The sequence below is a fragment of the Berghia stephanieae genome, chromosome 5 (genome assembly GCF_034508935.2).
Source record: "Berghia stephanieae isolate SIO BIC M18660-M18661 chromosome 5, UCSD_Bste_1.3, whole genome shotgun sequence".
In the NCBI taxonomy this organism is placed as follows: Eukaryota; Metazoa; Mollusca; class Gastropoda; order Nudibranchia; family Aeolidiidae; genus Berghia; species Berghia stephanieae.
Window position 1 is genome coordinate 24,139,129 of NC_088364.1, and position 26,996 is coordinate 24,166,124.

General features: G+C 34.8%; 1 protein-coding gene across 2 annotated transcripts in view; it reads left to right on the plus strand.

Moving 5' to 3' along the window:
- Positions 1–25,043, plus strand: part of LOC144972629 (nuclear factor NF-kappa-B p105 subunit-like) — a 105,805-nt gene extending 80,762 nt beyond the window's left edge. For both annotated transcript variants that reach the window (XM_078914084.1, XM_078914085.1), the window contains exons 12-20: positions 1,694–1,845; positions 2,586–3,178; positions 6,831–6,948; positions 10,860–11,082; positions 12,866–13,035; positions 17,440–17,661; positions 18,516–18,687; positions 21,357–21,532; positions 22,796–25,043. In XM_078914084.1, the coding sequence (XP_078770210.1) occupies positions 1,694–1,845; positions 2,586–3,178; positions 6,831–6,948; positions 10,860–11,082; positions 12,866–13,035; positions 17,440–17,661; positions 18,516–18,687; positions 21,357–21,532; positions 22,796–22,885 (1,916 nt within the window). In that variant the 3' untranslated portion in view covers positions 22,886–25,043. The remainder of the gene's footprint in view (positions 1–1,693; positions 1,846–2,585; positions 3,179–6,830; positions 6,949–10,859; positions 11,083–12,865; positions 13,036–17,439; positions 17,662–18,515; positions 18,688–21,356; positions 21,533–22,795) is intronic.
- Positions 25,044–26,996: the final 1,953 nt, after the last annotated feature.

Consider the following 26,996-nt stretch of genomic DNA (forward strand, 5'->3'; position numbering starts at 1 on the left):
TCCGACACCTTTTCTGAGACCACCACACATATATCAATATATGCAGTGCAGCATGGAAATCTGCTACAAATTGGGGCCGAGCCTATTTGTTGGAGATTAAGAAATTAGGGAGCAGGCACCGGTGTAAGATATAGATATGAACAAGTGTGTATGAAACAGTACCAGACAAAAGCAAGAAAGAAAAATATAACCAAAAAAATCCCCAAAAATCAGTCCTCCTTGACTGGGAATCGAACCTCAGACATTCTGATTACCAGCTAGATGTGCTACCAGTATACCGCAGAGGCTCCTGATAGTTGGGACAATTTTAATTCCTATATTCTTCTCAAGTTTGAACCCTCGCGTGCATCACATAACACAAACATTGAACATTTGAGCATCTCAAATGTCTTCGTCCTTGTCCTCTCGTGTTCAATGTTTGTGTTGTTTGATGCACTTGAGGGTTCACAGTGCGCCCTTGTGAAGAATATGGGTATTAAAATTGTCCCAACTATCGGGAGCCTCTGTGGTGTAACGGTAGCATGTCTGACTGGTAATCAGAAGGTCTGAGGTTCGATCCCTAGTTGAGAATGACTGATTTTTTTTTTTGGGGGGGGGGGGGGGGTCTTTCTTACTGGCACCTTTCATTTCATACACATTTGTTCAGATCTTTGTTGAAGATTACTGTGTTTTCAAGATTTTCATGTTGAGTATTTTACAAAGAATATTTGAAGAATGAAAATGAGTAAATGTAGGTAGTTTCGGTAAGGACCCATTATAATGATTCCCCCCCCCCCCCTCCCCCTCTCTCTCTCTCTTCACTCTCTCCTTCTCTCTCTCTCTTTTCTCTCTCTCTCTCTCTCTCTCTCTCTCTCTCTCTCTCTCTCTCTCTTCTCTCTCTCTCTCTCTCTCTCTCTCTCTCTCTCTCTCTCTCCCTCCCTCCCTCCCTCCCTCCCTCCCTCCCTCTCTTTATGTGTGTATATATATATATATATATATATATATATATATATATATATATATATATATATATATATATATATATATATATTTTATATATATAATCATCATCTTAACCCAACTTTCCCACCCCTAATAGCTTGTTTGATTTTACATAACTGTACTTGGTTGTACTTGGTAGATTATGTGTTAGTCACTAGTCACATATGCTTCATATCCCCTCTCCCCCCACACATGCTCACACAAACATATGCACGCGTAATGCTTAATACCCAAGGGAGAGCGATGACATCTTTTGCTTCTGGTCAATACAAACAAAAGGCAAAAGAAGTTTATCCTTGAATGTACCAATGAATATCCAGCTTATTAAAGATTTTAGTGTTGCCAATACTATAAAGATAGAGCTAATAAAAAGGGGATATGAGACGTGTTTCAGATTTCCGTGATTTCGAGATTTCCATGCTGCACGGTATGTCTTAATATTACATATATAGGGCATCTGCCTACATGGGAGAGAGGGGATTTTGATTTTTTAAAAATTAGTCCAGCTTCTGCAATACCACTTAACAAGTGTGTTCAAACATATTCCAGCCAAATAAGGAGATTCTGGTTATCTCTATAGGTCATAAGGGTAAGGGAGAAGTTTGGCTCTAATATAAGCCAAAAATAATTTTACCATCCATGGTTAGAGTTTGACGGCCTCAATATACTATTTTATAACTTAAAATTTCCCCGTCTCCTTTGTCAAATCCAGAAATCCTATCCTATGGAACTCCAAACATAGTGGATCACCAAGGTTTCCCCTGTGGAGATCTTTGGTTGGCAAGCTCTTCTTCAGGGGAGATACAAGTGGATGCAGATCCCGTGTCAGTCTGTTCCCGAGATGACAACTTTTCAATTCCTAATGTAATGCTATATATATATTGCAGTGGTCTTTGACTAATAACCCACCTTGTAATAATGTAATAATTCACTTTGTGTTATAACCCACTACTCTCATTATCTTCTAAATTTTACTATTTATAATGGCAACTGACTGTATGGTCTGTTTGAGCTGAGAATTCGCCAATGGAAGAGTGACAGAAAAAAGTGCAAATGCTTGGTTGGTTGATAAAGAAACAACTTGCAGTTATGTAAAATTATGCTAAATTGACAAGAATTTACCGATTAGCACCAATTTTACGTCAGTCTTAGGTAATCAGTCTTTGGTCCCTGAAAATGAAAGTAAAATGTAAGGCAAGGACGGACCTAGTTCAATCAGAGAACAGGAGCAGTCTATCCATGCATCTAGTCTTATGTCACCTCAAAAATTCCACTCAGACATCACAAAATGCCAGCTAAAACTAAAAGTAAAGCGTTCAAATTCTGTGATCCAAAAATTAATATTATTATTATTATTATTATTATTATTATTTTATTTATTATTATTTTATTATTATTTATTATTATTATTATGTTATTGTTATTATTTGTTGTTATTATTATTATTATTATTATTATTATTATTATTATTATTATTATTATTATTATTATTATTATTATTACTATTATTATTATTAATATTATTATTATTTTCATTAATATTATTATTATTTTCATTTTTGTTTGATTAATGAAAATACCCTTCTTCTCATCTTCATACCCAGTCTCCATTGCCACCAACAACTTCATCAGAAAAAAATATCCTCTCTTCTCCACCTGTTCTGGAAACAGATGATGTATTTGACAGCCAAAGGGAAATAAAGTTTGATTCTGGTGTGGACACTCACTCTCATAAATCGCTGTTTTCAATTGACGAAAAGAAAGACAAGAAAGAATCGCTGAGTTCCCTAGATGTTTTATCATCTTCTTCCTCCATTTCGGGATCTAAATACAAGACTGAAACAAATGAAAAAAAGTCAGTGAAATCTTCCTCCATTGTTGATGGCAATTTAGAGGTTGATACAAAAAGGGATTATACCACAGGAAAAAGTGATGAGGGTTTTTCAGAAACTTCAGAAGTTGCACCAAAGATAAAACTAATTAATCCAACAGAAAAATCCTTTGTTCAGACTACTCAAAAGTCTACTGAAAGTCTTACTTTGAGCTCAGATATTTCAGGTACACTAAAACGAATTACAGAAAATGTTGCAGAGAGAACATTAGTAGCATTGAGGGATTATGCAGAGACTGGAGACATTTTGCATCTGCTGCTTGTTCAGAGACACCTAATGACATTGAACAATAACAATGGTGATTTGTAAGTAAAAGATACGACTTTTAATCCCTTAATCAGAGACCCCATTCTTTCGCTATATAATGGAATTCTGCTACATTTGATAAAGCTCACAAAATCCTCCGCTTCTTCATTCTCCATCCCTTAAGCTTGTTGACCTGCCATTAGAGGTAATAAATTTGATTTCATGTCTCAAGTGATGAATATTTTAGAGTAACTTAAATAACCATTAATTAAATATAAGCTAAAATGATGGTGTCATGAAATTAAGAACATCAGTGTTGACCGATATAGTTGAAATGTTACTCGTCATGCACTATTTCCTCCTTTTTCGAAATTTTGGAATGGAGTCTCTGCTTAATGGCAAGACTGAATTATTTTGCAAATCATAATATGTCCCATTATCATTTTTTGTCTGTTGTATTTGCAGATCTGATTTCAACAAGAAAGCTGTAACATCAATATAATACTAGATTTATTTAAGCAATTGTTGCATTGCTACTAATGCTGTCTTGCTGACAATAGACAAGATATAATCAGGATTAAAGTAAAATCAAATCCGACCTGTATAGATTGAAGAAATAATTTTTCTTTTCATATCCTTGGAGATGAATTTGATAGATTTTTCATATTTTTTCATTAGACCTTTAAAATGAATTTTTAAATTAGTTATGTACGATACTAACTTAGCATTATATAAATTAGCAGACCTTTTGGAAAATGTATCAGCTGTTTTCATGTTGGTAGAGCAAAGCTATGTGTATCCTTGCCTAAAATGTCTAGCCACTTTGAGGGGAATATTTGTCCTCAGACATTATATATAAAAAATGAGACGACATATCTAGTGGATATACCAAATTCAAGGTAATGGAAAGAAATCTTAACTTGTGAGATTAAGTATGAAATTGCACCAATTGTGGAAAACAAACCATATGTTTTAATTATCAATGATAAGACTTTTTAAAAATCGTACAAAGCTATATTAAAACAAAATCTCTTAAAAAGGTCAAAGCCAAATTTGTCAAAGGTATGTTATATATAGATAGTATGCAGATGACGTCACTCAGGTCTTTGTTATTGTTTTTGCCATCCGTGTTTGTGAGTTGTTCTCACTAAACTGTATTAACCAGACTATAAAAGTTCATGGTTACACAGAGTTTGTGTGTTGGTCCGTTATACTTCCGGATGGCAATGTTGTGAACTCCTTGGCCAAGCGCATTCTATCTATACTGAGCAACAGCTCAAGTGCAGCGCTCGTTAAAACTTAATAACTCGATGCAGAATCAGCTAAAAAACTGAAGAGTAGAACTGTTAGACAGAAAGATCATTTCTGAATCCAATGATATACAACATGATATATTTGCTCAGTTTATATACCTGTTATTTCAAATCTAAAAAGATATGCAATAGGGAGGACTATACTTCACCTTTTGATGCTAATATCGTGTGTGTCCACCTTTTGATTTTACAATGTGGGCAAGTCGAGATCTCATTGACTGAATGAGATTATTATCCTATTGAAAGACTTGAGATGCCCTCAGTTCTTTTCATTGTTGGAATGACATACGACTCCAGGATTTAATTTCGATATCTTTCTCCATTCAAATTTCCAGGAATAACGATGAGAGTTTTGTTTGAGTGCTGATGCCACCCCATACCATAATGCTACCTCCTCCAAATTGCTCGATTTCAGAAATATTTCTGTTGTCGAATCGCTGATTTAAAAATCTCCATATCCTTTCTCGTGATTTCAATTTGAAAGGGTGAAGCGACTTCCATCGCTGAAAAATACAGAATTCCATTTGGGCTTGTACCATCTTTGGAACATTTCCTTTTTTTCCCATTAAGTATTGCTTGATATGGGTTCTGAACTATGTGGAATTTTTCCTCTATGCACAGGTTGCATTAACAATTTTTTTTGACTGGGTAGCATTTTTGTTTCGAGGTGAATTCCCATGTTTTGGCTGGTGTTGGTGTCTTTCAATTTCCAGATGTGCTCGCTTAGTGTTGATGTTTTTTTTTTCTGTTGTGTTTGAAGGTGGAGGTGTATTGGTTATACCAGGTTTTGAAATGACCCTCTGTGAGTTAGATATAATTCTTCTACTTGTGTGTGTTAGCGTCTATGACAGTTGGTTTGTATATTATGCTCGGTTTGAGGCATTTACCACATAGAGGCATTGGCCTTTATTTCTGCAATTGCATTGCTTTCTTGGTGTGGTGGTTTGTTGATTGCATCTGGTATGTGCTTTTGTTATATTCTCGATGTTATTCATGCAAGAATAGCTGACTTTGTTGTTGTTTCTACGAAGTATTTTTGTGAAGTCTGTTGTGGTTTGGTGTCAATTAGTTTCAGAAATTTTGTCCAATTTTTGTTATGATAGCATGATCTTGATTTTTTTCTGCTGATCTATATTGGGGTCTTAATTGTGTAGGAGTTTATAATTGACGGGTTCGGAGTGTCCACTATTTTTTATTTAGTGCGTCAATATAGGGGGCTGCTGTGATATGAAAAGTTTCAGTCTTTTGACAATCTTGATATGGGACTTGGACTCTATGTTGCTATGAAGTGGATTTCACTGTAACAGATGTCATTATAGGTTGGCTGCACTCAATATTTTTTCGGGTCTCATTGGGATGTTTTTGTTATAATACATGATAATGATAAGTTGAAGATACATTTCACGGAGAGTGCTTTAACAATATTTGGCGTTTTCATTGTTTATAGATATTTTGTGAATAAAAATATATGCAAATGTCTATTATTGAATTAATGGGTGGTAAGTAGACCCAACCAATGTCAAGAAAATTTATTTGAAATTGGCCTTGATTACAATTACAGATATGTATTACATGTCAATCCTTGTAAGTTATTTTTAATAAGGCAGACAAATAGAGCTACAGATTTTGGGTCAACTTCAGTCTATGAAGTTTAAATAACTTACATCTGAAAAGGATGCTGGTCTGTTGTTGTAGATCTTTCTGCCAAATACAACTTTGACCTACATCACTGTTGAATAGATGCAAGGTATTGAAAAAAATCAATTCATCATAGGTTTGAACCAGGCTTGTGCTGCAACAGTTGAATGACTGTGACTGCCGACACTATTCAAAATTATCAAGTTGACCAACTATCAAAAATTGAATCTAAAAATTCTGAAGCAATATTGAGTAAAAGTAAGCTGAGTCTCATATAGCATCATCGTTGAGATGTTTGTAGTTTTTAGTTAAAATAAAGATTATTGCATCTCATACTTGGTACTGACACCATACTTTTTTCCTTAGCCACTTATATAGACATAGTATATCTCAAACCCAATTCATGAAGATATCAGCACTCTTAAGAAAACAAAGTAAAAAAAATATTCGATGCAGACGAATGAAATATTTTGTATGGGTTGAACATTATTTTTTCACTCTGAATTTAAAATGTTAAAAAGTTAAAGACATTGCGGATGAAAAATCACCAATTTTTAAAATGCCATGGACAGAATGTTTTTTTTTTATTTCACAATCTTAATATACCCAACACAGCCATAATACAAACAAACCTGAAGACAGAGGAGTCAGTTTTGATGTTGCTTGGATTAAAAAAAAAAAGTTAAATTAAATAAAGACTTGAATTTTCAGTAAAGGAAAATAAAGGATATTCAAATTACTTATTTCTTTTATTGTCCAGACCTCTTCATTTGGCTATCATCAACTCCCAGATGTCTGCCATCAAAAGCTTGGTGAAGATCATGAGCACCCTCCCCAAATTCAAGAAACATGTAGACTCTTACAATCTGATGAGGCAGGTATGTAATTATCATTTGCCACACAAAGGGAGTACAATTATTTGCTCTTGTTTTGCTGCAAGCACTTTTTTAATTGCTTATAAGAGGTCACCTTTTTACACTTAGAATTTTAATGTCGGGGCAAATTTTCAGTTATAGTATTTTCTGCCAAGGGCAAGAACTGCAAAGATTACTTTTGATATCAAAGCCTCTCTGATTTGACATGACTGTAATCTGTTTTTGGTTTTTTAGTTTATTTGTTAAAAAGAAAATGCAAATCTTTTTCAGTAAAACTAAATAATTTGCAATGTCTATAACTTCAGGAAAATGTCACTTCATCAGTATATATGGGTTGGCATAAATTTTGCATTTCTCATGTCTTCACCGCAGATTTCATCAACTCCTTTTAAAAAATGGGAATTTTGGCTTTTTGTTTTTCATCACCTGGCATATGATTTGTTGATGAGAGGGATGCATTGTGTCAATTAATATACAACTGCAGTATCGAAAACATTCTTTTACCATAATACTGCTATTTTTATTGGATTCATATATTTGGGATGTGAGTAATCAGATACAGGTACATTGCAAAATTTCTCCCTTGATTTTTTTTTTTTTTGGTGAAATCATTTTGTTTGCACTAGATCCGTTCAAAATTTGTTTTCCCTTTCTATATTGCTTGCACTTTTTCGTGTTGCCCACGTTCAGCAAGACCTAGTAATCTGAAATAATGGATAGCCTTGTCATTACAGCATTTTGAGTATAAGGTCTGGATGCACATTTAGGTGAATAAGTTGTTCTGCAAAATGTGTAACCTTGTATTGAATTTTGAAAGAAAGCCTTTCGTGGACCTGTTCTGTCAGCCTATATCTACCATGGCAGACAAAGTAAAAAAATACACCATTAGTGAGGGACAGTTATGCATTCAATTTCAACAAGAATTCCAAAACCTGTTACTGCACATCAACAGCATTTTGAGTATAAGGTCTGGATGCACATTTAGGTGAATAAGTTGTTCTGCAAAATGTGTAACCTTGTATTGAATTTTGAAAGAAAGCCTTTCGTGGACCTGTTCTGCCATGGCAGACAAAGTAAAAAAATACACCATTAGTGAGGGACAGTTATGCATTCAATTTCTGAAAGAGATACAATCTTTGACCCTTGAAGAGATTGATGACATTTTACATTATGGACGTGAGAAACATGACCTCATTGCCAGTACCGGAGGTTCATGTATTCCTGAACATGATCGCAACAATTATTGTAAGAGGCAGTGAGGACATCCTTTGCCATACCTCTACTTCGTTAACTCAACAGATGAATCTTTCATTTAAAATATTTTGCACATTTTCTGATTATGAAACTAATTTTTTTTTAAATTCCTGGTGCTAATAAATTTGTGGGTTTTTTTTGGGGTTTTTTTTTTTTTTAAACAACAAACTTTTTGTATTTTCTTTGGAGGGGAGGGGGGGGGGGGGCATAATTTGTGGCATGATTTCTCTGGTGCTTTTGTGGCATAATAAGGCATTTTCCTGGAGGGACAGAACTCTGATAAGTGATGAACAATAAAAAAAAATCTTATTTGTGACAAACTGCAACTTAAGTGAAGTCAAGTAAAAATCCATAAGTCTGCATTCATGAAAAAAGCAAACCCCAAAATAAGACAGGGAACAAATTCACTTCTCACAGTCTATGACATGTCATAACTTTGAAATGTGTCTCATCTACTAAAGTATAAAATTGTATTAATCTTTTTCCCTGCAGGATGCATTTTCTAAACATTGATCCAATATAAGGGTTGATGGCCAAAATAAAAATTGTCATAACTTTAATCACTTGTGGCTATGATATCCAACACATCTCCAAAAAAAAGTGCACAAACAAGTTAAACAATTATACAGTGCAACACTCATGTCGAACAACACTGGACAGCTTGAAAAGTTTGTTGAATCTGTGTTTCGACAAAAGATATACATTATCATCTAAAGGTTTGTCAGGCCTGGTAGATTGATGACGTCACCCATGCCTTTTTGTTGTCAAAATGGTGAATATCATTCTCTGTTAGTTCACAAAACACACACCACTACGGAATACAACACAGCACGCAGAATGACATGAGAGGATTTGGGGTTCATGGGAAGAAGGGAGAGGTTCACGAAGGCTACAACATAATGCAACTGGCTGTGCTCCTCTGACCTGGTGTGTATTTTACTTAAGTGTGCAGCATTAATACTCCTTTTCTATTTCTCTCTTACTCTCTCTCTCTCTCTGTCTCTGTCTCTCTCTCTCTCTCTCTCTCTCTCTCTCTCTCTCTCTCTCTCTCTCTCTCTCTCTTTGTGGGACGTGTGGGGTGAGGAAGTGAATCAGTTTATTTAGTTGAAACTGTGACACATTCTGTGGATGTCGTGAAAATTTTACTAAGACAATGAAGGATATGGTTTAGGAATTCTGTCCTTGTTTGTTCAACCTGTGAATTTGTTGAACATGTGTTCAACGAATGCATGTTGCACTGTATAATTGATAAGGCTTTATCAAAATTTTAATACAAGTATTTAAAATTTGTGAGATTATATAAAAAATAGTAAATTGCACAATGACACAATACATTGTTTCATAACTTATGTTATTTGAACAAAAGCTTTTTATCACTTAAAAAAAATAACAAAGAGCATTGTCTTAGCTTTGATGATGGCTGCATAAATAGTATTATCCAGTAATAAGTCTTAGATGAATGGCCTTAATCTCCTGACCTGATCTCAATTGACCATACCTCCTTTTTCGAGGCAACATATTGGAATGCTTATCTCAATAGCAAAAACAAGTTTCAGTTGAAGGTGAAACATTGAGAACTTGTTAAGTCTATCAGTGGTTGCGCATGGGACTATTCTTGGCTCTCTCATGATCCTGTGTCATATAAATGATTTGCCAAGTAACTGAAATTATTTTATTATTCACATGACAACAGAATTTTACAGAATGTTCTGTCGTCACTACAAATCTGGCTAACTCCTGGGGAATGAAGTTTAATGAAACCAAGTATTAGATGATGTCCTTTCTCACAAGGAAAACTTCGTCATATTCTAGTTATGCCCTGAATTATAAAAAATACATCAGATCCACATCTGGAGATCCAAGATATCAACAACTGGAATAATCAAATCATATTTATAAATCATGCAATGGAGCAATGTGTTGTCATCGTGAGGAACTTGAAAATACTGCAAGTATGTGTAATCCTGGACTATGAATATGGTATTATTTTGATCAATACACCATGATAGATGTCATCAAAAGTATAAATCATCCAGAGATGGGCAGCTGGGTTGGAGCTGGATTCGTTTGCAATGATAACACCTGTCAAACAAACTTGTCAAAAATGCTGGAATCGCTACCTAGGGACTGCTGTGTGAACAAAGTTAAAACTAAGATATTTGGTGATACAGACACAGAACCGGTTGCTTGAAACTTAATAAAAGAAAGAAAAGAATGGCTCAAAAGATGAAATTATTGCTCTTAAAGAAAGCAGAACTTATTTTTTGGGAGGTTTTTATTATTATTTTTTTTTGTATTTTCTTTCTGCTTTATCTAGCACTGTTTATTACACACCATTTCAGAAATTATTTCCTTTTTGGAAAGATTTACCTCTGAGTCGTGAGTATAGGTGAAAGAATTTGATAGGATATTTCAAAACCTGAATGTGAAAAGGGAAATATTTGTAATTCTTTGTAATACTCGACTCATTTCTTACGTTCTTTCTTGATGCATTCAACTTCAAATCCTGATTCAGTATGATTTTGCAACTTTAAACATAACGTGATAGACAAAATTCAGGGTCCATTATGTAGCCTCAATATGTTGCAAAGGGAAATAAATGTTAAGCTCTTATTCAATTAAACATTTTAGCTCTTAGCCTCTCTCCTGTACATCTACAGACTCCCCTTCACTTGGCCACAATCTTAGGACAGCAGTCTATAGTAGAACTCCTACTCCATGCAGGGGCTGATCCTTCTTTAGCTGATCGTAATGGCAACACACCAGCGCATCTTGCTGTCATGAATGAAACAGAGCAATGCTTAAAATCTTTGGTTAAATATGTGAGGCCTGGTACCAACAAATTTAACCCATTTCCTGAATTGAATTACCTGAATTACGAAGGTAACTATTTTATCTCTTATCAAGATTATATAACTTTGAATGTCAGAATTTTCTTTTTCTTAGCTTTCTGTCTCTACCACCCCCCCCCCCCACACACCTCCACCCCCAACTCCCTCTATTTGACTACGTGTGCATCTCCACTCCTTAAAAACATTGAATGCTTTGCCTGCTCTCGAAGTATCCAACTCGACCTATTATTTAGCATTTTAAAATGGAAACTCAAAATATTGCAGTCTGAGATTTGAAAGCAAGAAATTCATTTGATATAGGGACTTAGCACCCCCCTCCTCTCTCTCTCTTTCTCTCTCTCTCTTTCTCTCTCTCTCTCTCTCTCTCTCTCTCTATATATATATATATATATATATATATATATATATATATATATATATATATATATATATATATATATATATATAGTATAGGTAGGTGCTGTTGTTCAGGTTGATAGTTATGTCGAGGAAATTGAATATCTTTTTGTTGGCTTTGAGGGTAATTTTAAGATTGTTGTCCTGGATGTTTGTACATATTCTTTTCTTTATAATTTCAGTCTGCCTCGGTCTTTTATTGCTCAGTGCAAGTCCAGAATAGCGAAACAGAGGGACAAGAATGGGAGAGATATACAATATATTAAGATTAAGATGATAAAAGATGAGAATGGAAGAGTATTGGGCAAAGATGGAAGAGATTCGAGCATGATGGAAAATATATTACGAACACCTCATGAATGAAGAGAATGACAGGGAGAGAAGTGCAGTTATACAACCTAAAGAGAAGATAGTAGATTAGATAAGCAAGAACAAGGTGTGGGATGCAGTGTGCAAGATGAAAAGGGGGAAAGCAGTTGGACTAGATGAGAAACCAGCAGATGTCTGGAAATCACTTGGAGATGAAGGGTTAAATTTCCTGGCGCAGTTATTCAACGACATCTTAATACAGAATGAAAAAATGCCAGAAGAATGGACAAGTATGTTGATCCTCATATACAAAAATAAGGGAGATGTTCAAGAATGTGGCAAGTATAGGGGCATCAAGTTGATGACCCACACAATGAAGATATGGGAAAGAGCGTAATCGATAAGAGGATTAGAAAAGATGTAGACATAAGTAAAGAAGTTTGGATTTGTTACTGGTAAAAGTACAACGGATGCTATATTTGCTCTTAAAGTGACCGCAGAGATGTATAGGGAAAAGCAAAGAGAATTACACTGTGTGTTCATTGACCTGGAGAAAGCATATGATAGGGTACCAAGAGAAGAAATGTGGTACTGTCTAAGAGCAAAGGGGGTAACAGAGAAATAAATGAAAGTTATCCAAGATATGTACGAAGGAAACAAGACATTTGGCCAGGACAGCTGTTGGCTCAACTGAGCCATTTAATGTAAGAGTTGACTTAGTACTTTTTGAATGATACAAAAGCTGAGGTGGAAAAGGAACTGGAGGGTTGGAGAGGGGTGTTGGAAAGGAGGGGATTAAGAGTAAGCAGATCGAAGACAGAGTATACATGCATCGTACAACAGAAAGCAAGACCACCAATAAAGATAGGAGAAGAGGATGTGCCAGAGACAAACCAATTCAAATCCATAGGAACAACTGTACAAGGAGATGGGGGCAATGAGATGGAGGTTCTTTTTGGCACTGATGTGACTTGAATTATTAACAGCATTTCCCACGTCTCTCCTTCAGCTTGTGCATTATTCTTCTTACTCTCAACTATATTTCTTGAAAATTTGATGTCCAGATTTTATTAATTTTATCCCATCTTATTTTTTCCCCTCACAAACAGGATTTTCTCCAGTCCATATTGCAGCTATGTCGAGTAATGTCTCAATGCTTCAGCGATTAGTATTTGGAAAAGCTGATGTGGACTTGCCTGATGGAAAGAGTGGGAAAACTTCACTTCACCATGCTGTTGACAATGATGACTTGGCTGTAGTAAGATATCTTCTCATGGATGTAAGTGGTTTTGCATTGGTGACCGAGTTAGTATTATAATCAGTAAACAAATTGGACACAATTGCAGTTTTGTCTTGGGCAAGTCACTGTACACAAATTACATAACTTAAGGGGATATGTGGTAGCAAAAATAAAAATTTTCATTTTTTATAATAATGATGATACAACCCAATTCCATTTTGATAACTTGTGATTGAACAAGATAAAAAATGTACAAGACATGAAAACTATTCACCCATCGCTGTGGAAATTGAAATTGATTGGCAGTCATCCTGAATTATTACCATTTTCAAAAAGACAAAGGCTCAAAAACTAATGGTCTACTAGCATTAAAGAAATGTGTGGTAAAAGATTTTTGTATTATCTAAAAAATTACAAAAGCTTTTTGGGATGCAGATCTCCGTTTTCATTTTATTCATATTTAACTCCAGGAAGGTGAAAGACGCACAAAAGTTGAAACATTCCACAACAACAAAAATTTTAAACAAATTTTTTTTTTTCAAAATATCAAACAAAAATTTTTTTTTTTTTTAGATAGTTACCTTGACTATAATTTCTCTAAATTTCAAGGCTCTAAATTAAAAACTGTGGGAGGAGTTAACTTTTATGTGTCAGAATGTAACAGTTTGAGAAAGTTAAAGTTGAAATAGGAAGTTTAATTATGCCTCCGTGGTATTTTTCAGATGTCAAAACTTTAAATTATTTGGTTAACTTATATATTGATGTTGTATCTCATTTTCAAAGCATAATCTAAGCTTTGCAAAAATGTATGACCAATGTTACTGAGAGATTAACTTTGGAATTGGAAGATTTTTTTTTATGGGTTTGAGATTAACACCTTTGGATATGTCATGAAATTAAGCAATTTTGAACATTTTTTAACGTTATGACTTGTATTAAAATTTTGATGTTTGAAGTCTCTAAAACTGTAAATAACTCAATTTTGATATGTGGTGCCAAAATGGCAAAGTGTACATGTATTGCTATGAACAGTATCAGATATTGTAAGAATGCAAATACAAAAGGGGGTGCCTACAAGTGATTGTTCTGTATGAAATAGAAATTTGATTCTAGATATCTGGCAGGGTCATGAGAAGGCATTGAATACATCTTATTTAGCAAAGCTAACTTTAAACATAGATATAAGTCCAACCACTTTAATTAGTGAAAATTTATAAGTGAGGGTGATCTGCTTGCCTTATTTCCTTGATTCAAAGATTCTAAAATTGATTAATTAGTCTCTATCGTTTCTTTACAACCATAAAGCTCAAGACTTAACACTTGTTTCTGATACATAAAATGGAGTACCTTTCAGTTATCATACAAACAAATCTGTACCCTACCAAACAGGAAGGAAAAAATCGTTTGAGCAGTGACTTAGGCAAAGTGGTAACCTTTGGTTGACCCTGGGTCACGCTTGTCTTAAAATGTGGAATCCCACAATGAGTTCAGTTGATGAGATATAATATGGTGCTTTATTCACAACTTTCATGAGTTTAAGTTTGTATCGTGTTCTTCATCAATTACTCCGCTTACATCATCTGATATCCTAATAGTTCCAGGACATTTTTCCAATATATGATCCATCTTGAGCTGGAAAATGTCTTGGGATATGACTAGACCAAAGGGAAGTCATTTTAATTAATACCACTCAAATGATGAGTTGAGAGTTGTGACAAGACAAGAGTCTTTTGGCCTATATATATGCCTTCTCTGTCACTCCAATTTTCCATCTTCTCCAGCTCTTTGTGAAGTTCCTCCTTGAGGTAACTGGGACATTTTCTTGGTGGGTGAATGACTGGTGTTGCATCTTCTTTTTAAAAAATGTGGAACCTACCATTAAATTTGTTTATTTTGTCAAAACATTCTGATAATCAGATAATCCAGAGACCTATTTTCACCCTCTTGTGATTTCACAGTGCATTTGATTTTTACAAGGTTGAGTTCAGTCCTAAAATATTTGGGCTACTGGAATCAACAACGTTGAAGCCTAAACTTTTCCCTTTACACTCAACTGTAATAGTGCCAAGCTGGTCGATTCTGTCTCCTCCTAAGCCAGACAGTATTGTTTTATTTACTCTTACAATTCCACCAAGACCTAAAAAAATCGTTCCAGGTACATTCGCTGTAGTGATCTTGTGGTCACTATTTTTGCATTGGTGGCTGTGTTAACTTTCACCTCTAGATGTATTGTTGTTTTCCTGTTTGGTACTTTTAAGGTTATCCTTGTAAAAATGTCATTCCGTGCTGCCCTGTTTGTCAGACTATCAATATACAGAGATGAGTTACTGTCACTCTCTTGTAAGTCATGTCCTTTGCCTCCTTTTTTTTTCATATCTGGAAATTGTCTTGGTTTTCTATTACCATATTTATTATAGTTCATAGACTATCTATGACTTTAGACCAACTTTCACCCAATGGTTTGGTTTTCTACACAATTTGCACTCTGTTCTGAATGCTGGACATTTTTTTGGTTCATGCATAGTGCCACACTTAGAGCATCTACTCTTGTTTCTTGGTCCTTTGATAATGTCCAGCTGGCTTGTGTTTGGATCTTCATTGTGTGTCGCAACTGCCTAGCTGCAGTCTGAATGTTTTATAGCTGCTTCATGGCTTTTCAGCATGTCAATCACTCTTGACAATCATCTGGTCTGCACATTCATTATTTTTTTGTCGCTATTCCTGGAATTTGACTTGTCATTCTGGATATCAGCTGAATCAAATCCACACCTTGCTGTTTTATTGCGTTATCAAACGACAATTGCATCAACAAATTCTTCTTTAGTTTGCTTGAATCCTTGAAGCTTGATCCACTCTATCCATTTTTTGGGTTTCTAAATCATATGACTTTCAATTATTTCCCATACCACTGTTGAGTTTTGTTTCTGCTCAACGGATAGATTTGTTGATCAGAACATTTCTCTGCCTTTTACCCCAGATGAAAGAAAATCATGCCATTTAATAGTTTTATCTATGTTGTTGATATTAAGAAATGATATGAAATCCTTCCATTCTTGGAATGCCATTTGCCAGTTGTCCTTATCCTAATCCAAATATAGCATTGGAACTTGATTGGCAGTCATATTTTCGATTAACTATTATCTAGTCTATTGCAATCTGTTTATACCTTACCTTATTAATGGTTTACCGCTGCTACCTTGTATATAGATGTGTTGTATATAATCAGATAGACATTTTAAAAAGTTCATAAGTCATTGAATGTCATCTACATTCAAGTAACGCAAAAACGGAAATGCACCAAAAACTCCTAGATAAGATAAGAATAACTTTGAAGTATTTCTAGTAAATAAGATGTCACTGTTACAAGAACCAAACAATGATGTCAACTTAATTACCCAGTGCGACCAGGAATGCCTTAGAAAGAGTTCTAGGATCAATGCTTTTTTTCTTTCTAATTTACATTTACGACATTGGTGAATAACTAAATTCAGGAACAAAGCTTAGATTATTTACAGAGGACAGTTTCTTGTATAAGAAAATGAAAACTAAACATGATAAATTTCTGTAGGAAAGAAAAATAAAATGTGATTTCATCAGATAGATATCAGGTTTTGAAAATCACAACAACAAAAAAAATCAAACAAGTAGAATCATATGACATCATTCATGACCAATCTTTGAAAGATACCAAACATGTTTACTGTGAAGCAAATTTCAATGGGCAGAACAAAATAAATGTGTATATAAGAAAGAAAATTCAATTCTATACTTTCTCAAATGAAATACATCAAGCTTTCCAAAACCTAGAAAAAATATGTTTTTGAAAACTCGTGTTAAACCAACCCAGGATACCAGTTACATAGTTTGGGATCCATCCTATAAAAACCAAATTAAGAGAAGATGAAAAAGTACAGAATAATGTAATGGGCTATTTTACAAATGAATATTTATTATTGGTGAAACTAACTGCCACATGAAAAGATAAGGTTGATTAGCAAGGGCGAAAAAGACTGTTTTACAAAGGATTAGATTCCTCATAGAGACACAATAGGTCAATTCCAAAGGAAGTCATATAAAGTACAAACTAATCAATAGAGAAATCAAACTTTACATGTTCTAACATCTCACATTGACATTCATCATTACTCAAAGAGGTTCTGCTTATTAGACAAACTGTCTACTAGAATTTATCACTAACCAGCCCTTAAAAAACAATAAAGATTATGACGAAAGCACCATCTTTTTTTTTTGCTTTTCTTTTAGATATGCAAATAGACAGAAATGCTTAGTCTGGGTCAGTCAGTTATATTGAGAGGAAGAAGCAACCACCTAAATAGTCTCAGGAACTTGATTTCATTGGTACATGAAAATGAAATATCATTGTATCTTTGTGAATAACTTTGTCACAATTTCAAACAAACGTTTATTTTTATTATTATCCAGAATTGTTGTGATGTGAATGCAAGATGTTTTGATGGTAACACAGCCTTGCACATAGCATGTGCCAGACAGAGAGTTGGTATGGTGGCACTTCTCGTGTCAGCTGGTGCAGATGTTGACATAGAAAATGAAGAAATCCCAGACTCTATCTCAGTATGTGAGGACGGATCCAAATGTGATCGCCGTGGCCACACACCAATGGATTATGCAGATGGGAATGAGAAAGTAAATTATCTTTTGCTTTTATTTATTTTTTCTTTTATTTATGGTTTTTAGAATTCGAGCATTAATATGGCATGGCGGTTTTTTGCATCGTAGATTTGCATTGCAGCCTCAAAATCTGCAATTTTTTTGCAATTGTTTACAAATTTTCAAGATTTTGCAAAGAAAAAAAAACAATAATAATATGAAAAAAATACAACATTAATAATTTTTTAAAATGATGACTTTTTTTTCTTTTTATTTGATAGCGTGTAGAACGTGGAAGATAATCAAGAATAGTTCTTTTTTATTATCTCATTTTCTTCCTTTTTTACTGGCGCTGTGATGACCTTACATTTGTTGCAAGCACTGTGAAACCCTTAAAAACAAACAATACCTTTCTCTTTCATGAACTAATTATGGGTTTTTAGGAAAATTAATCGCAACTTTTTTGCAAAATTTGGGATTTAAAAAAATAAAAAAATCACCATGTCAGATTTTGCCATTTTACCTAGATTTAAATGATAATCTAATCTTCAACATGACGATTAATATGATCTACAATTTAACACATTTCCTTGAAGTACTCATCAATTGCTAAACTTTCTTCCTCCCCCCTCCCCCTATTTATTTTTTTTTTTAAAGAGAAATAAATTAGAAGATATTTCAGTCCAAAATAACATAATTGAACTTTTCATTTTGAGTTGCAGTGGTTTCCAATTAAAGCTTATTTTGTCTTAATCATTTATTGCTCAATTATTAATCACGCAACCAAACAATGTTTTACTTATGGATTGATTCCAGCACAGGTTCTTGTAGGTCCTATTTTTGGTTTTGTTTGAAAAAAAAAAATTTGATCAATTTTAATGATTTTTTAGATCCTCAGCATCCTTTACAAAGACTGTGATGAGTTAGAATCTTCATACTTCAGTAGAGACTTTTCATCCCATGAAAGTCTTCAACATCAAATGGAAGGAATGACACTTCAGGATTCTACCCCAATGGCTCCCTATATGGGTGTCACCTCTCGGGGCAGCATGTTGGATAGAGGTAATGCTCTTATCCAAGGGTCCCTGACCAACAGCAACATGTAACATGTAGAACGAGACATGACGCCATGATGCCTATTAGGCGATATTACAATTTTTTTTTTTCCGACAGAGACACTGATGTTATCGGCCAGGTACTCATTTTACACCTGAGTATGTGTGAAAGTGTGAGTAAAGAGCCTTTTCCAAGGACTCAACTATGCACCGAGTTAGGCTCGAACCCAGGACCTGCTGATCCGAAAGCAAGTGTCATACCACGAGACCACATAGCCGCATATGATCGATTAATTGAGTAGCGAAAGGCCAGGAGTCAGTCACACAACCTAACATTTTAAACTTCAAACAAAAGAATGAAAATATCGTCAGCTAAATGATAATATAATTTACTCAATGTGTTCAAAATTGATGGAACTATAGGGGGGTGGGGGGGGGGGGTTGAGGTGGTGAGTTTTTGGGGGGCAGTGGGGGGGGGGGGACGGGGAGAGACAGTATCTTTCGCCCAGAGAGTAAAAGGTATTCACCCAGTAGGTTTCTTTCCCCTATTGTTTTTCCCAGTATATCAATCTTCATCCTCATACCCTCTTTATCTCTCTCTCTCTCTCTCTCTCTCTCTCTCTCTCTCTCTCTCTCTCTCTCTCTCCCTCCCTCACTCTCTCTTTCCTTCCTTCCTCCCCCATCTCTCATTCTCTATCTCTGCCTATCTACCTTCTCCCTGTTCCATCATGCTTTTTTATTTCATGATCAATCTTTTTATTTTACCTCGTCCTCCCATTGCTCCATTTATCTGTCTTATCCATTAACTCTTTTTCTTTTATTCGTCTTCTCTCTCTCTCTCTCTCTCTCTCTCTCTCTCTCTCTCTCTCTCTCTCTCTCTCTCTTCTCTTCTCTCTCTCTCTCTCTCTCTCTCTCTCTCTCTCTCTCTCTCTCTCTCTTTTTCTCTCTTCCCTTCTCCTCCACCACTCGTTCTTTCTTCGTCCTTCCTGTTCCGTCATTCTCTTTTTTATTTCACAATCACTCTTTTCATCTTATCTCATCCTCCTGTCACTATATCTCTATCTGCCTATCCATTAACTTTTTCTTTTATTCTCCACATTCCATCATCCCATCCTGGTTAACACTTTTATCCCGAATCAAGCTAATGGTCATACCCACACAAAAAAAATAACTTGAGTTTTTATAGAGTGCAATATCCACTAATCTTGCTCAAAGTGCTTACCAAAGGGTCCCTGACCAACAGCAACACCGTAACTCATGTAGAACGAGACATGATGACTGTTAGGCGACGTTGCAATTTTTTCGGACAGAGACAACGCTGTTTATGGCCAGGAACTCATTTTACACCTGAGCACTGTGAGAGAATGTGTCCTTTCCAAGGACTCAACTATGTGCTGAACGAGGCCCGAACCCAGGACCTTCCAATCCGAAAGCGAGTGTCATACCACACAGCCGCACCACAATCTCCTCACTTTTGACAACTCAATACAATTATCGACCTGATCTGATTTGTAAATTTATTCATTAGTCAAATATCTAATCAAATTATCATTGTAATTAAGAAAGATATTTGAATTTCTTGCAACATTATGTCAAAATAAAACTGTGCAGCGTAGGCTGCCATTTTGTTTAGCTTATGACCAGTGATCCTGTGGACCACTGAGGGAGAAGGATTCAAGGGGTTTCCCATTGGTAACTTAACTCAACTTTGATGAAATGATAAAAAATTATTGAATTGGAAGCAGGACTTTCACTTATTCTTAGTACAGTCTACTCCGGATAATCACAACACCTTGGGATCAGCGAAAATTTTGCGATTAACCAAAATTGAATTAACCGAAGTTTAGTTTCCCGTCCACGGTTGCCATATTTTGCACATATATGGTAAACTCAAACCAGTTGTTTTAAATATTGTTCTTAGTCTGAGCAATTTTATTGAAACAAAAACCATATGGCAGCCCTGTATAGATTGTGACAAGCAAAAGCAGCTTTGATGCAAGCTGACATCTTATTCAGATTGGATTAACTTTCATTCTTTTGTTCTCATCAATTGTAAAAGTCACAGAGAGTAGCTGTGATGAGAGATGATAAGCTTTAACCAAACCATTGATCACAATGCACAGTTGTCAATCCCAAAACGAAGGATATCGCTGTCATTGTCTAGTGTTGTCTAAGACCTTGCCCATCCCCCTTGCCTCCTATTTAATGGTCACACATGACCTCACAAACACGACCTCTTTTATCTCTAATAGGATGGTGGGACACTACTGTAACATTAAACCCCAACCCACTCTCGATTATTCAACCTATCATGATATCACCCATGATAAAATTTAATCATGAGATTTTGTTTGATTGATTTCTTGAATTTGCCACTTTTTGAGGTCGAAAATTTGTTGCGATTAACTGAAGTTTGTTGCAATTAACCAGTGACTTTTATATAGAATTAATTCCGTTTCCTGGGAAATGTTGCGATTAACCGAAAGTTGCGATTATCCGGAGTAGACTTTATTACTATTGTTTTGTTTCTTTGTTAGATTTTTGGTTCTTTTTTTTTTTTTTTTTTAGTATATTATTCAACTATTTTGTATTTGTAATATACTTATCAAAATCTAAATGTATATTATATTTGGTCAGTTATTTTTGTTTAAGAAGTACAGTGTCATTTTCTTTCAGATTTACGGTCCTTAAGCTTAACAAGTCGTATTGAATTGTCCAGGCTACTTGACTCTAAACAGAATGATGTGGTTGCTTTAGCTGTCAAACTGAATAATGCAAATTTGTCATCAAAATTGGAGGAAATTAGTCAAGCAGGCAATAGTCCTACAACATTCCTCCTAGAGTATTATGAGGTTAGTATTGAATTTCCATTTTTTGAATTGGCCTAAGATTCAATGGTTGTCATTATATTATCTGAAAAAGGACCTTTCAAGCCATAAGACCTATGAAGCCATTCACCAGTTTCTGTCTCAGTTACACCCTTAACACTGACAATAGGTTTACCTGACCAATTAATTATATTTTCATGAAATTTTAACATAGATTTATATTGTATTTTATTCACAAGAATCCTTTTTTTAAAATGCCACTGTTGTCGGGTACATTCGCCACACGTCGGGTAACTTCGCTGCCACCGGTGGGTAACTTCGTCGCAAGATTATGTACTGAGTTATTCTCCCTACAAGACAATATGAGGAACAATTTCCATTTTTAAAACTGTTTTTGTCCTCCAATCTCTCGACATTATCCGATACTGTCTATTGACAAATATTTTTTGCCACTTGAATTGAGTGTGATGATGTATGTAAAGTACCTTCCTGGTGACACATTACACTGCCAGTCACAAATCATAGCCTGCTGCCCATCTCGACTGATTTCTGGTTATTATACCCACTTACATATTCCTTATTTCTTTTCATAACTTAGTTAGATTTCAGTGCTTACGCACAGCGTCTACTGCACACAAAAGATCGTCTTTGGAATAATTATTGTACGATGATAGTGATGTGCTGCAAATTTACCCGAAAGTACTGGTGAATTTACCTGAAAGTATATACTTTTGAAATAATGTCTTAAATATTTTAGAAATATTTTTCTGATGATATTATACTCTGAAAATGATAATAAAAAGGATATGGATGGCCACAAAGTGAATACCGCATTGATTTTGTGATCAGAACCTTCATATTCAAATGCACAAACTCAGGGAACTTTAGTGTAGGGTTGCCATTACTATCAAATAGTCAAGGATGTCATAACATCTTGATTACTACATGTCATTTTGATTTGCTATAACTCCTAAAGATTTCTCATTTGTTTCCTGCAAACTGAAGCAATACATACATTCATATCTTGTCTTTTGAATATGGACTATCCCAACGTGAGGGGTGAAAGGATAAATGTTTACCAAGCATTATTTCTTGGGGGTGGAGGGTCGCGGCAAATTTTCCTGTCTGCAAAGTTACCCGATTCTACCCTACCCTTAACATCTTCATTGAATGAGGAGAATTCACAATTTTTCAGAACGATTATAAAATGACACGGCAGGTTTTGTATACTTTCGTCATATTGTGCTTTGTTATCATCATTTTTTTCTCTCTTCAAAATGTCCACAGTCCCAAAAAGGAAACTTGGCAACTCTTGAAGAAAGTCTTATTGCCATTGGAAGAGATGATGTTGCTGCCTTGCTTCGGAATTCTTCATAAAAATTACCAAAAGAGTTTTAATTGATGACTAATAATTTCTCATTACTTCTTATTTATCTAAATTTTCATTTTTGAAAGAAATACATGATATATCAGATTACCCAGTGTTGATATTATCTGAATTCCATTTTCTTTGTTTGAATTTCACTTAAAGTATGTTTTTATATTTTAAATGTCTGTGTGTGCATATATATATGTGTTTCGATTATCAATTGGTCAGGAGAAATGTAAAGATTTTATGGAAATATATTCTAAATAAAACATACTGATATTGATGGAGATTTTGATAATGATGACAGTTCTTATATGAGGTGACATTTCCGACATCCTAACGCACTCAAAATTTATGTGATTGACTAAATGTAATGGGAATTAATACATAGAGCAGGGTTCAAATTTAACACAGCCAGAAATAAATGCATGATAAATTTAAGTCAATTTAAAACCTTGTCTCTGCTATCCAGTCAAATAGATCATTTCTTAAAATTGAGTCTACTAGGAAGATTGGTTATGAGTGCTCCCATACACTTCTCTCAAATTCAAAGCAACTTGCAATTGAAGTAGTAAGATAATTTTGTAATATTGAAAACGATTTTTCTCATTTTATTTTTGAATATGTTTCAATCGTATAGAGCCAGAAAGTAAGTTTATCTATGTCTCTTTTATTGATTGATTTATTAAAACAAATCTTGAAAACGTTGGCCACCAAATCCAAATCATCACTTGCGACAATTCAGACACCGGATTGTTATAATTTAGGCTGTCGCAATTTTAAAAAATATTTTGTTCTATATAGGCTAACCTATGCCCTAGCTTGACTTCCCTAAAGGCTAGGTCTACGATATTGTGATGAAGGCAGAGCCATACTGACCACTTCGCCCTCTCTGATAGGTTTACTAAAAGACTAGGATGACCATATTTCAATTTGTCTTGTTTTACTGTTTAACAAAAAAAATTACTTATAAAAAAGTTAATAATTGTATTCTCTGAACTATACAATACTAATTAATTTGGAAATATTTATTTCAGAAGAAAGTAATCGATACTTTGCAAATAATCTGCTTATGTTATTAGAATGTTATCCAAAATGTTCTAAATTTCATAAAAATGTAGTCCAACAATAAAGACCATGAAGGCAGAGTTTACTGATTTCTCTACCAATAAATGGACACTTGCTTGCCGTCCTTTTGATTGGATGCTTGTGTATAGCAAAGCACTTTCTACTAGAGCTAATAGCTCAGTTATCCAATCACTGCTGGTTAGAGAGGGGAGTCAGAGAAAAAAATCTCGACCATAACAGAAATCAATACTGGTTTCTTTGTGCAAGAAGCAGTGTTGTACTAACTGAGCTGTCGGTACCCCATTGTTTCCTGAGTTTGATTGTTAAGTGTCTTTCTTTTAGGTAATTAGGTTAGTCCAGGTGAATACTAAATTGCCAGAAACTGAGGACTGTAAAAATATAATTGAACAAAAATGAGTAAAACAATAGCAAACAAATTATTATTAATATTCTTTTTTGAAGCCCTTTTACCTATTATCCACTATCTGCTTGGTCTGTATAAAGATCTAACAGGAACCAATGCTAATTGCTGAGTTTTTAATGCCCCAAAGAGCATGCAAGATTTGTCACAAGCGGTGTCTCAATTGTCACAACAAGGTGCAGTGTCAGAATTGTAATTCACTGTGTCGGAGTTGTCATAGGTGACTATATCCCATAAATTCGGACACTGAAATTGACTCTCTCAGCTCAGTGAATTCAAACATCGACAAACGAGAAATTGTATTAAAGCTGGTTCATCAGTTGTAAACATCATTAAAAGGAATATTTTAAGTGGAGAACTCATCTACTACCGTATTTTATTTTTGTATTTGGCTGCTGTTTTAAAATTGTATGAATTTTTGACAATGACATTTTAAATACTGAGGTATGTAAAAAGTTGTTTCGTTTTGCTGTCGTTTCATGAGATTATATTTTCTTATTGTGTCAGAAGTTCAAGTTGGCAGCATTAAAGATAATCAAAATATTAGCAATTCTTAGCACATTGAGATAGGCATGTGTTTATTTTATCTTTTTTTTTGTTCTTAACGATAAAAAATTATTGAACAATGATGTTCTGTGATTAGATGATGAAATTTATAAATATTTTCAAACTCACAAGGCGGGTGGTTGGATGGGAGCATCACCCTTGAATCATATACCTATGATGTTCGCATGGGTGTACGATCCGATAGTGATGTCGTTTCTTCTTCTCTTTACTAGCCTATCCTGCTTCTTTGGTTTGTGATTGTATTTTTGACAGGGGATATTTTTTTCCTGTAAATCCTCTGCCTGTTTGTTCTTGGTTATTTATAATTTAGCTTATGATATCTTTAGGTTATGCTTTTGATTGACATTTGTACTATTTTTGTTAGATTGCTTGTTTTTTTGTTTCAGCGGTCTCTCATATAACCTCAATTGTGTTGGAAGAGACCTAAAGCAACAAACAAACCAAACTCACAAGTGACAAGTTGATTTGATTGATCTTAAGTATCTTCTCTGATTAATAAGCAATTGTTTTGTTCTATCGCATGCAAGGTGGTAAGATACATCTGCAACAATCACCATTATTACAGTGCACCCCGATTATAAAGACTTCAACGAGACTGGAGGTAAATGTTCGTTATAACCTAGGTCCCATTCTTCTTCATACTCCACAGTTCATCTTCTTTTGAAATGATACACATATGCAACCAACCTACCACGCGCTTACAGTCACATAGAGACAAAATAATGGCAATGCGATGTGATGGTAAGTGATGCTGGCAAGCACTGTGTCACAACACTGTTTGTCATAAACCCACACACATTAAATGCCCTTATCTCTACTCCAATGCCCTGATTGTTAGTGTATTTCAGTTTAAAGTGCTTTACCAATGCCGATGTGAATTAAAGCTCACTGAGTTAATAATGATTATATGATTCCACCCCTCCAATTGGAAAACCCAATAATTTCTTGGTGAAAATGTAATAGTTGAATAATGATGTGAACCCGTTATGCGGTATTAAAAATTTATTCAACGATTGTAGAATATTTTGCTCGTTTTAATGGCTTAAATATAGGATGACAAGACTTTGATTGGCCATGTAAAATAATCTTTTGATGCGTGTGAATACAGATCTAATGCTTTTTGGGGGGTCAAATTGCCATTTTTGCAGTGCAGTCGAAGAAAAGTCAAATCTCTCATTTGGCAAAAACACAGCGGAATTATCTCCAACAACACAATCTAACTCTATCACAATCTCAACAAATTTACAACACACATTTCAAGGTTCAAAATCAAACATCTGTACCTTAAATGTATCTTGAATTCCATTGTTAGTTCACAATTCTGAAATTAGAATAAATTATCAATTGTAAACAATCATAAATGGAAGTAAGGATGTCCGTTAATTGATATCACCACTCATTGATTTAGAAAGTACTTGATACTTTAGATGCATAATCGATACTTGTCGATACTGAGAAAAGTGAAGATAGGATTGTACTTGTTATCTTTATTTTTATTTCAGAAACTGACTATTGAAATTTCTAAAATGAAACTATACAGACTGTTATTGCGGAGTAATGAGACGAGGCTAAAAGATGAAATAGTGTCATAAAAGGACAGATGGTATTTGACGACTTTCAATGACTTTTACATATGATAACATTTTATAAAAAGATTTACCAGATTCCTCAAATCTAACAAAAATGGCAGACTTCAGTGCTGAGGAAAACTGGAGAGAAATGTGGAACAGGGAAACACCAAGAGGAGGAAACAGCATTAAAGATCCAACCAAAAGAATGCCTGCATTCAATAACGCCAGGAAATATTGGATTTCCTCAAATCGCCTCTTAACTGGACATGGCAGAACTGCATCACATATGTGCAGATGGAAACTTGGAAACAGTGATACCTGCCAGAAATGTCAGGCAGCCCCAGAGACCAGCGATCACATCGTCCTCCACTGTCCAGTCACTAAACTTGAAGGTGGCTACGAAACCGTCCTTAGGGCGGAGGGAGACTTTAGAAGCTGGGTTGACGAAATCAATTTCAAGGTGTAGTCATACGCTACTACTATTATTGTATG